General features: G+C 37.8%; 1 protein-coding gene across 4 annotated transcripts in view; it reads right to left on the bottom strand.

Annotated features, from left to right (window-relative positions):
• LOC137402075 (golgin subfamily A member 3-like) overlaps positions 1 to 12,650 on the bottom strand; it is a 229,179-nt gene that overhangs the window by 46,288 nt on the left and 170,241 nt on the right. Inside the window, exons 3-4 of one of the 4 annotated variants that reach the window (XM_068088548.1) lie at positions 9,216 to 9,311; positions 8,555 to 8,825 (exon numbers count right to left, since the gene is read on the bottom strand). The exons of the other annotated variants lie outside the window; for them this stretch is intronic. Of the exons in view, the coding sequence (XP_067944649.1) occupies positions 8,722 to 8,825; positions 9,216 to 9,311 (200 nt within the window). The 3' untranslated portion in view covers positions 8,555 to 8,721. Of the gene's footprint in view, positions 1 to 8,554; positions 8,826 to 9,215; positions 9,312 to 12,650 lie in introns of those variants that run through there. 4 annotated transcript variants of the gene reach the window in all.

Here is a 12,650-nt window from a genome sequence, read left to right as displayed (position 1 = left end):
ATGATTACAAAGGTCATTTACAAAACTTTATGTTGAAGGAATAAAAAACTAGTACAAACATGGCAATAAGTGTGTTGTCTTGTCTGGCAATTATGCTGATAAAAATTAGCTATCCAACTCGAGTACGTGTAATGATCTTGTGCAACTACCTTCAAAGTTGCTCCCGGTTCATTACCACCTCTTACTATTGATTCTGGTAAGTACCAGACTTATGTCAATTTGGCAAAGACCTTGCTAAGCTGTCATAAACTTTGTGTCCTTGGAACAGATACCGAATGGTGTCCGCGAGACCTTCCGCAATCATGCTAAAGAAACTTGTCTAATAGTTATACAAGGCTACAAACACAACTGCCCAATATACAGTTTGTGCTGTTTATATATGCATTCATTTAAAGGGTAAAACCCAGTAAAACATGCCTAGACGCTTACAAAACTAACAAGAGGCCGTGCTGACCGTGGTCTTGCCAACATCTTTTTATCCTGTTGTAGTTTTTCATGAAAGCTCCGATTCCGCAACCTGTATATGGGATAAGGTCTTCGTGACAGAGCATTGGGGCTATTACAACATCCTGTTCGTAGCTGTTTCAGGACTCGAGGTAAAAATTAATTTTCCAGGAGTGAATTCCTGCTTCGGCTCTGAAATGCGCCAACTGCCCAAGTGAGTAAATATGCCGGGTAGCAACTGTTTTTTGCGCACCTGGTCTTCAGATTGTCCCACTTGTTTTTGGGTGATAGGGTCGTTCGTGACCAACTGAGTTTGAGGAGGATCTTAGTGGAGTATTTTAGTTGAGCTGGCAAGCTCAACATGTGATACCCTCCTCCTGGATGGCAGCCTCTATATTTTTAGTGTGTTTAGACATAGCTATTTCAGCTAGCTCACTTTGCCCACGTCTGCCGTAGTCACTTGCTTTTAGGCACACATGCCTCTCTGGTTCTGCTTTTCGTGCTAGGGCCCCTTTTATGACCTGTTTTTGTGCTTCTGGCGTGTTCTCTTCTAGAAAAATAGTTTTATTATCTTTGCAACAATGCTACGCCTAGGGGGTTCCAGGTGCTCCCAATTTTTGGCACTCCTAATCCGGATACTCCCAATCCGAGTACCTTCAATCTGAGTACTCCCAATCTGGGTGACCAGTCAAGTGGGGACAGGCATTTTTCTAGTAACCTTTTTCTTTAGGGGGGTTTCCTTTTGCCTTCAGAACAGGAAGCTTCTCTTTCACTTTTGAGAACCCATCGCTCAGGTCTAACCCTAAATCAAACACAAATGGGTCCTCCCTGGTCTTTTTGTGTGATCCAGGTCCTGTCCTTCTATTTCAGGCACCCCTGTTGCCTTCAAAAAGGGTTGCTCCAATATGAGCAATCTTGGTGAGGCAATCTCAACATCTTAACCACATCTTCATGTGGGGTCTTGGTGTTTGGTGGTGGATGATTGTACTGGATTGGATTAACTGTGTCAGAATAATAGTAGTTCCTTGTTTAATGCTGTTGTGATATTTCAAAATACCGTATGCGCTCCTACACAGAAAATAATCAGTAGGGATTTTATTTTGCCTGCAATTTGGGGTTGTCTCCTCACCTTGTTTTATTTAGAAGTTACACTCGGTCTCTTGGTGCATATAGGGGAGGTTCCTTTCGGCCCTTTTGTCAGATGGCCTTCTGCTCCTCTCGGAGGATCTTGTGTGCTTCCTCCAGCCCTTTCAACATCTTCACCACATCTTTATGAGAGGGGTGGGTTTCTGGTGGTGAAGGATTGTATTGGATTCAATGTCTCAGACGAATAGTAGTTACTTGTTTAACATGATCTTGATACTTCAAAACACAGTACTTGCTTCTACAACATAAATAATATGTTACAGGAACATTAATGTTATAAGGATTTTACGTTATAAGAACATTAAAATACATATAAATGGGCTAATGCCTTCAAAGATCTTTTTAAACTCACCCTTTAGCCATACAAAATGGAAAAACTGGTCTGAACTTTTTTTATTTGGGGGCTGTATCATAACTGCTGTATTATTAGTTTGCATTAAAAAAATTTTCTCGTTTTCACTAATAAATATCACTGGTTTTATAGACCATCGTTGCGGCATTCTATAAGAAGTTGATAGAAAACACACATCGTCGAAATTCAATGAAGCAAAACAACATAATATTTTTACTATAAAAAGAGATACTACCTGGTTATCGTCTATCTGTATCTACGGTCAAGGTTGGATAACAGGAAGCTTTTTACAATACTCCAACTCGTCACATTCAGATTATTTGATCGACACTGTAACCCCTGCACCATTCTATCGATATTCAGTATTTATAAACAATTGTGCAGTTACTTATTCCCATTTTTGTTGATACATCTGACGATCTATCACGATGAACTAGAATGTCATGGAAGTTGTAAATATTATAGATGTAACGCTTTACACGTGTCATTTTTTTCTAACGAATGCGACAAGATATGTTAACATTCAAGTTAAAATTGAAAACCCTCGCGGCTTGGCATTTTACATTATAAAGAATTTTATGCAGTACAACGCAAAAAGCTTCACATAACTTCCTCATGTTATCTGGAATTTACAATATAGGAGCATCTACTGTAGCTTTATTAGCGGAGCCCTTGCTTGGCTCCTCCAGCTTTGTTTCATTTTTATTATTTTTCCTTGCTGGTCTGTTTTCATGATAAACCCTTTTGTTATTAATGTTTTCATATCAGATTTATTTTACCAAAGAAGTTGTCTTCCCTTAGCAACAGCATTACCTTCTGAAGATCCCGTCATGAAGTGCTATCATAGTTAATTAAACTTTCATTTGAGTCTCTGTTGATAAACATTGTATTTGGTAGTAGGCTACTGTATTGTATATGTATAGGTTATGTACACTGTAATGGACCACTTCACCTGGTCACTCTATTCTCTATTGGCTTTTAATAGGTTATGTAAACTTTTAACAACTAAGTTAAATTTTAAATTCCAACTTTTTTTTCAATCCCATTTCACAAGTACAACAACATGTAAACAAATGTTAAAGTACTACAGAGTACATTGTGGTATGCTATGTGATGTATTTTTACTCTTTCTTATGTACATTCATTGTATTTATCCTTTCATATAGCATTTGTATTTACCAATTTCTTCTTTCACAATGTCACCACCTCACAATTTTTTTATCCAAAACATGAGGTTGTAACTCCAAACCATTGTAAAACATGTACAAACATACAATACAGACTACTGTATTGTATTTGTTTTGTATATGTATAGGTTATGTACTGCACTGTGGCACACTGGCTGTAAAAGCATGTAAACAAATGTTAGACTACTGCAGAGTACATTGTGGCAGATGTGATGTATTTTTTCTTTTTTTATCTAAATTAATTGTATTTTTCTTTTCATTTAGCATTTGTATTTACCATAGGTCTTCTGTCACAGTTTCATCACTTCATAATTTTTACTATATTAACTACGAGGTCGTAACTCAAAACCATTGTAAAACAAGCCTGTCAGAGGAGGAAAACTTGTATGTACTTGCCAGATATCCCAATCATATATGCCAACCATTATTCTGTCTTATACTTTGTTTACAGTGCTTATTGACAGAATAAATAACTCGATTTTAGCAACTATAATTCTATGTCTGAAGGTAATTTTATCTGTCATGGTGCATCAGCCGAAAACATTCTGTTGAGTGAGTGCACTTTACCTGTTGCACAATAGGTATGGAATGGAATTATATTCATAACAAACCAATTCCCGTTTGTGAATTCATTCTTGTTGTACCAAACAAATGCTTGGCAAATGTAGGCAAATGCTTCAAAATTGCAAAGCCAAAATGGCAGAGTGTTTCTTCTCCCTTCTATGACTGAAGGTAATTTAATCTATGCTTTAATACGTTTGCTATAGGAATGTTTGTTCCTCATCTGGTATTATGTTTAGTAGCAGCCATAACAAGTGACCGTCGTATGTGAACCAAGCAGGTGACTAGTCATGGCTTGCATCAAAGCTCTGATAAAATGAATCACATGCTAACTACATGTACAACTACAACGCCCCCTGATATCTTATCATTTAATAAATAAAACTCTCGACATTTAGACTCCTTATGTATACAATCCACGTCAATGACTGTCTTATCAGAGCATTGCAACACCCATAATGCCTGCTGTTGCCAATGGATCCTGAGAATAATATATTTTATCTGAACCATTTGCGTCAACAATTCTACTTTATCTTGGCGACAGGAAGGAGCAGCTGTTAACCCATTTAACAGATACGTGACAGCGGTCAGGTGTATGTATTTCACAAAAACGGTCAATTTAATCTGAAGGAATTTCTCATGAAAAAACCATCAAGTTTTATTTAGATTGAAAAAGAACCAGACTCTATATAACTGGGTATGAGCCAATATCTTGTAACTCACAACTAATAATGCACTCGTTGACATAGCCTCAATAGCCTCAGTTATGTTTCACAAACTCTTTACAAAATAAAAGGAGCCACATTGAACGATGCCTCTTATACGGAAGACATTTTCTCAAGAGAGACTGTCGAGTTACGCTAAATTGTTTTGCAGGAAGATTCTCCTTCAAAGATGTGAAATAAACGGGTCATTGCTGTTTATTTATGTTTTCTTTTTTACGCGATTTTTGATGTAACTGATCTGTTTCATTTTTTGCCATTTCCTTATCAATTTCTGCAATGTTTGTTATTGTATCTAAACATTTAAGGTTTTCAATGTTTTGAGAGCAAAACATACGTAATGTTTACTTTTTGTTTTCTTTCTTCATTAAAGTTTTTCCAAACATTAAAAAATCATTTTTTAAATTTTTTTCTCGACTTGGAACGGATTAAAAGTTACATGCATTAATTCTAGAGCTGCACAATGATCGCGTTAATTAAACGATTAACACCAACTAATACAAATGAACAATTAACTGAGTTGGGTCAATTAATCTTCAATTAAAATGCAACTGAGGTGATGATCTTGATGTGGTTCCTTTCCTTAGTACTGTTTAGTACCATACGTTATACTAACGTAGCAGGTTACTACCATTTAATTTATTAACAAAATTATGACAAGCAACACTTTCTTACCAATAAAATAAACCACAATTATTTTGCACTCAACTATGAAAACACAGTGAGTCGCTAACATTAAACTTGTTTATACAATACAATACAATGCACAAGCGCGCGCCGATCTAGACAAGATGCGACAAGATATGTTAACATTCAAGTTGAAATTAAAAACACACCCGCTTGACTCTTTGAATTATAAAATTTTTTCATGTAGTACAACGCAAAAACTTCACATGAATTCTTCAAGTTATCTGGAACACATGTTATAGAAACTACTGTACCTTTATTATCAGAGCCCTTACCTGGCTCCTCCAGCTTTATTTCATTTTTATTATTTTTCCTTGTTCGTCTATTTTCTTGATTACCCTAGGACACTTATATTTTGTTAGTATTTAGTTTCGTGAGTAGCTCACAGAGTAAAATTTCGTTGCAACTTAATTTCGCAGCTCTGATGAGTGCGAAAATATAGTGATGTGAAAATAAATGCAGTGGAACAAACATAATTAGATTCCTAAGGTTCAGTTCACCGATAAAAATTTTTTTCAATTTGCGACTGGTTTGTAATTGTGAACCAGGTAGAATGGTGTAGCCAAGGTCGATAATGCAATTTGATCACTTGCTGCCATTTGTTTCTTGGACTATCAACAGGCCCGTTTTTACTGGGGCAGCTGGCCGGCTGAGCCGCCCCAACTTTTTGGGAATTTTTTACGGTAAGTACAGTCCAACTCGGATAACTCGCCCTCAGATAAAATGTAACATTTCATCTCAAACACAAGGTCAACTCAAACGGATTTGTTTGGTCAGTTCCAACGCAATGATGAATTTCTTCAGATAACTCGACCTCAACATCATTTATTCGAAAAGTTATTTGCCCAACGGCCATGGACACGGTTTTTATCGCTGTCGAATATCACTTCATTCCAAGCCATAGAGACAAACATCAACTTCTAGTAATTCTTAGGCATCATTATTATCATCATCAGAGGCAAACCATTTTTGTTAACGACTTTTATAAAGGTTTGCAGAAGATTAAGTGTTATCAAACACCCGCTTGGCCATGTCCCATCGAAAGCGTAAAAGCCTCCGAATGAACTTAAAATAAAATCCGCAAAATTGATCTTTGTTAAAACGCTCAAAAGAAAAAAGTCTTTTTTCTGAGCGTTTTAACTGCGGTCATGTTTTGCCTATTTTAATTTAAAAACGTTTTATCAGTCACATCACTTAAAACAAAACAAATCTCAAAAAATTACAAGTTATTGAAGAGGTGTCAGTGGTGAATCCAAACCTTTTCAGAGCCATGCTGCTTGTGTAGCACTGCGAGTGTCAGTGTGTCTTATTTTATTTCAACACGGTGCTTACTGCATTGATTGATGTCTCCAGCAAATGATAACGCTACTAATGCGTGTGCATTGACCTCAAATTCCTATCATTATAAATCATTCCTAATGGGAAAATAATCATAATTAATTGCAAAATAATAACGTAATAAATTTTGACAGTCAAATTATTTTGTTGGTTTATATTTTAACGATGCTATGGTGGTCGTTAAAAACGTTAAAATAAATGCCGTTATAAAATTCCATTCTACAGTATCAATGAACAAAGCTATTTAGTTTCGCTTTTTCGCTCGTTTGTTATGATAGTTCAGTTTTGCACATGAAACTTTCGCGAGAGGATGACACCGCGAAAATGCAAAAGTTAGATGCCGCGAATACATAAGTGTCATAGGGTAACCCTTTTGTTATTAGTATTTTCATATCAGATTTATTTTGCCACAGAAGCTGTTTTCCCTTAGCAACAGTGTTACCCTCTGAAGATCCTGTCATGAATCGCTAACATAGTTAAATAAACTCTCCTTTGAGTCTCTGTTGATAAACATTGTACTTGATAGTAGACTACTGTATTGCATATGTATAGGTTATGTACACTGTGATGTACCTCCTCACCTGATCACTTTATTCTCTATTGGCTTTTGATAATATGTGTAAACTTTTAACCAGTTCACAAAATTTTAAATAAAATCCGAAGTTTTTTGTTATAGTCAACTTTTGCTAGTGCGAAAGCATGTAAACAAATGTTAGACTACTGCAGAGTACATTGTGGTATATGTGATGTATTTTTACTCAGTCTTTATATACATTCACAGTATTTTTCTTTTCATTTAGCATTTATCTTTACCATAGGTCATCTGTCACAATGTTACCGCTTTACAATTTTTAATATAGTAAACACGAGGTCGTAACTTCAAACCATTGTAAAACAAGCCTGTCAAAGGAGGACAACTTGTATGTACTTGCTAGATATCTTAATCATCTATGCTAACCTTTGATTTGTGTTATACATTGTTTAAAGACTGGTTATTGACAGAATATATGACACTGTGCTAGCAAACAACATTCTATTTATTACGGAGGGTAATTTAGTCTATTAAGATGCATCAGGCGGAAACATCCTGTTGAGCGAATGCATTTTACCTGTTGCACAATATGGCTTAGAACAATATTCATAACAAACCAATTCCAGTTTCTGAATTAATTTTTCTGTACCAATCAGCTTGAATTGCTTAGCTAAGAGCTCAAATGTCAGTTGGATTCTTTTCCCTTTTTATGAACTTTGTTATAGGAATGTTTATTCCTCATCTGGTATTATACAAAGTGACAACCATGACAGGTAGCTGAAGTGTGTGAACAGGGCAGACGGACTAGTCATGACTGGCATCAGAGCTCTGGTAAACTAGATCACCTGCTAACTACAACACCCCCTGATATCTTATCATTTAATAAATAAAACTCTCAACATTTAGACTCCTTATGTATACAATCCACGTCAATGACTGTCTTATCCGAGCATTGCAACACCCATAATGCCGGTTGTTGCCAAGAAACCATAAGAATAATATATTTTATCTGAACCATTTGTGTCAATAATTCCACCAAATCATGGCGACAGGAAGGAGCACCTTTCAACTCAATTAATGGAGGCGAGACAGCCGTCAGCTCTTTGTATATTATATAAACAGTAAATTTTAATCTGGTTGACTTTTTCATGAAATAACCCATAAGTTTTATTTATATTTATAAGGAACCAGACATTACATTGCTGGGTATGAGACAATATCTTGTAACTTATAACTAATGGTGCACTCCTTAAGATAGCCTAAGGTCATCAACAAACTCCTTTTGGTTTATTAAACTAAAGGTTATTCTAATACCAAGGAGATTAGTTATTTTCATCAATTAGGAACTATTAGTCATGTTCATCAATGTGACTCCATTGCTGCTTCATATAGCAAAGTTATGAATTTTAAAAGAAGAGATTTAGTTATATATTGTGGTTGTTTAAGAATTTCTAACGGTGCATTGAATATGGATGAAGAAAGAAGGTTGAAAGAATAAGTATATTTAAGCAAGAATAATAAAATACAAGTAGTATGTATTACAATACAGAGAACAACATCATGTGATCTCTTTGACAATGGCGTTTAGTGGGGCTCGTGTGTGTCCTTATTTACTATAAGCCTGCCCTCTGGTTTGAGGGCTGGCTGGTCATTTCTCTTGTCATTGTTCATCGGCTGGTTGGGCTAAAACGTAGGTCACCCGGCATCTTTAATGTCTGTCTGGGTAGATTGTCAGTCTCGGCTGCCACACTATTAACTCTCCAGGTGGTGACATTGATTGCCTGTCACATTTGTATCACCTGGAGTCTGTAGGTACGCAGCAAATTGTTCCAGCCTCCTCTGAGTAGCAGACAATTCTGAATAAACAGATATTTTTTATTATAATTAATATATAAACAAGGGTTACTTTTACTGATGAGCGGGAGATATCAATGACAAATCACTATCAACATGCTAAAGGCAGTCTAAAAGTAAAACTGCCGCCATTTTGATTTAACACCATGAGCTTATGCAGTAAATTCTCACACGCTAATGTAACTCAAGCAGCATAAACATACACACATAAAGTTGCCAGAAGTGAGCCACGATTGATCAACCACAGCCTTATAGAATAAGACCATCAGAGCAATACCACAACTAGTATAATATATACTAGTAGATAATTTATAGGTTACTTGCATTGGGTGATACTAGATACTCAGTACTATACTAACAATAGACTAGTGAAACAATAACATAGAAGTTACCTTCTGCCAGCTGCTGAGTATGTCTTTGTAGAGCAGAGACTTTATGGTCACTTTCTATTTGCAGTGTTGTAATTCGTTGTCTAGCGTCATCCAAAGCTGCAGCAGAGTGAAAAAAACTTGCTGATAGATATTCAACACATCCACTGCTCACATTTGACAATGACAGCAGATGCTGAATACATTGGTGCGTACATGTACCTTAGCACATTTTCATGCTAACAAGGCTTTCATATGCATTATTAATTACAGAAGGAACTGAATGAATGGGCATAAAGGCAGGAATGTAAATGGTAGCGCAGAGACTGAGGGGTGTAGAAGCAGGAACGTATGTAGAAGCACAGAGGCAGTGAGTGGGTCATGGAATCACACAAGCTGAGAAACAGGTTGATGGTTGACTTAGGAAAAATTTAATTCTTTTAAAAGTTATAAAACTTTGTAGTTATTGCCAGCCAAGCAACACAAAAATAAATTTTGATGTTTTTTGTAAGAATTCCTCCAAGAACTAGCAAATATTAAATTCCTCCAAAATGCAACATCGCACTAGCTGTTCCTAATACACCTGCCACAGAAGAGATAACACATATTGTCTCATAGTACAGAAGTGTAATGTTTCATATCTAAACGCCAGCTTGAAGGAATGACTCACTAGTCTATCCTCACTGACTTCTCTTCCTCAGTACTATACTAACAATGGACTAGTAAGACATTCACATAGGAAGTCACCTCCCGCCTGCTGTTCAGTTTTTTCCTGTAGAGCAGAGACTTTCTGCTCGCTATCTCTCTGTAGAGCGGAATGTTTCTGGTCGCTTTCTCGCTGTAGAGCAGAAATTTTCTGGTCGCTTTTTTTCTGTAGAGTGGAAAGTTTCTGGTCACTTTCTCTCTGTAGATCGGAAAGTTTCTGGTCATGTCTCTCTTGCAGTGTTTTTATCTGTTGCTTAGCGTCTTCCAATGCTACAATATAATAAAAAAGAACATGTGGATAGTACATAGAGCCATAGAGACACAGGCGATTCTAGAAGTGTAAAAGCGGAGGGGTGTAGAAGCAAAGGGGTGTATAGAAAGAGGGGTGCAGAGGCAGGCAGGCACAGAGGCAGGAGCCTGCGAGCAGAGGAAGGCTGGCCTGACAGATATGCTCAGCAGAATTCAGACTCAAGCTGCAAGGGTAAAGAATTGTCTTGATCAGCCCGGCTATATGGCCGGCAGATATTTATGCAGGCTGGCTGACACGCGGCCGGTTGGCAGACAGACTCCATATTAGTGCGATAAAATCAAACACTCACCACAAAAACACGCAATCGTGGTCGACTTGGAGGGGAAACATGCGATCATTGTGGATTTGGCAGCATAGCGTGAGATCATTGTGGATTTGGCAGCACAGCTTGAGTTCATTTTTTGACTCAGTGAGAGTGAGCAGGCTTACTTGCAGACAGGGCAATCAATTCGTCTATTTAATGACCAGAACATATAACCATTGTCTACTAGGAGACAAAAGCGAGAAATCGTTGTCAGCTCGGCAGCGACACCTATGACCGTGATTGACTCTGCTAATCGGGCAGGCAAACTGGGTGGCAGACAAGCACGGTCAAGCAAGCGGTGGACACGGTAAGATAGACACAGAAAAAGCAGGTGCCAGCAGATGTGGCTGGTAAGCAGGCATAAGGCTGGCAGGCAGGTTGCTAAAGCTTGCCGCTTGTTTTAAGAGACGAGAGTTGCAATAGTAGTAGCGGTCGAGCTGCTACTACTATTAAGATAAAATATTAAAGATAAGTGTAGATCGAATAAAATCTAAGAAAAAAATGAAGCTCATTTCACGTCTACCAGTCTTAAGGTGTCAAGCCTCTGGTAAAATTAATCTTGCTGTTTGATAAGGAATTCTCTAAGCAGCACCAGTAAATATGAAACTCTAACAGAACTCAGCACCACACTAGCTGGTCCTGTTAGCATCTGCCATAGAAAATGGAAGCACACATTATCTTAGAGTTTGTAAAATAAGAAAAAGTTAACCTAATTTTAACATTTATATCAAAGATTAGTATTGTTATAGATTAAAAGCCTGAATATTAAAGCAAGAAGCTGCTACAATATGTACTTTAGTCTGTCATTCAGTTAACTACTAAACATGACAAAGGATAGAGTCATGTTATGTTAGGAACAATTAAAATGCTGTGAATAATCTACAGCAGTGTAAAATATGGTTGTAATACTTTCTACTTTCCATCAAAAACTGCTGCATAGATGATTAGCTATTCATAAAAAGGAGTGTAATGTTTAACCTCTAACCTCAGCTTGAAGGAGTGACTCACTAGTCTATCACCACTGACCTCTCTCCCTCAATACTATACTAATAATTGACTAGTAAGCCATTTACATAGGAAGTTACCTCCTGCCTGCTGCTCAGTTTGTCTCTGTAGAGCGGTAAGTTTCTGGTCATTTTTTTCTTGCAGTGTTTTTATCTGTTGTCTAGCGTCGTCCAATGCTTCAATATAATAAAAAAGAACCTGTGAGTAGTACATAGAGCCATAGAGACACATGAAGGGTGTAGAGACAGAGGGATGTAGAAGCAGAGGGTTGTAGAGGCAAATGGGTGTAGAGGAAGGCAGGCACAGAGGCAGTAGCCTACTAGCAGAAGCAGGTCGGCCTGGTAGATATGCTCAGCAAAATTCAGACTCGAGCTGCAAGCATAAAGAATTGTCTTGATCAGCCCCGCTATATGGCCGGCAGATATTTATGCAGGCTGGCTGACAGGGGCGGGCCGGTTGGCAGACAAACTCTATATTAGTGCAATCAAGTCAAACACTCAGCACAAAAAACACACAATCGTGGTCGACTTGGAAGTAAAACGTGTGATCAATGTGAACTTGGCAGCATAGCGTGTGATCATTTGTCGACTCGGTGAAAGTGAGCAGGCTTTCTTACAGGTAGGACAATCAATTCGTCTATTTAGTGACCTGAACATATAACCATTGTCTACCAGGAGGCAAAAGCGAGCAATCGTTGTCAACTCAACTGACTCAACTAAGCTGGCAGGCAAACTGACTGGCAGGCAAGCGCGGTCAAGTCAAGCAAGCGGTGGACACAGCAAGGTAGACACAGAAAAAGCAGGTGCCAGCAGGTGTGGCTGGTAAGCAAGCACACTGGCAAGCAGAGAGGCTGGCAGGCAGGCTGCTAAGCTTCCCGCTTGTTTTAAGAGACGAGAGTTGCAATATTAGTAGTGGTGGAGCAAACCAATGGCTACCTATTTGCTCCAGCTTCTTGAGAAGTGAAACTTACTGCATACATGCATTTGTGCTTCCCTGCAGGCGGGTCACTAACAATCATTTGATCAACAAGAGTTCGGTACACTGTTTGGTATACCGAAAAATAGCTGTAAAAATGTTTAGTTGTTGCCTACCAAGCCAAACAAGAGACAGTATCTGATGTGTATAAGTGTGGCTT

Source organism: Watersipora subatra, chromosome 8 (genome assembly GCF_963576615.1).
Source record: "Watersipora subatra chromosome 8, tzWatSuba1.1, whole genome shotgun sequence".
NCBI classification, from domain to species: Eukaryota; Metazoa; Bryozoa; class Gymnolaemata; order Cheilostomatida; family Watersiporidae; genus Watersipora; species Watersipora subatra.
This window is presented reverse-complemented; position numbering and strand designations above follow the sequence as displayed.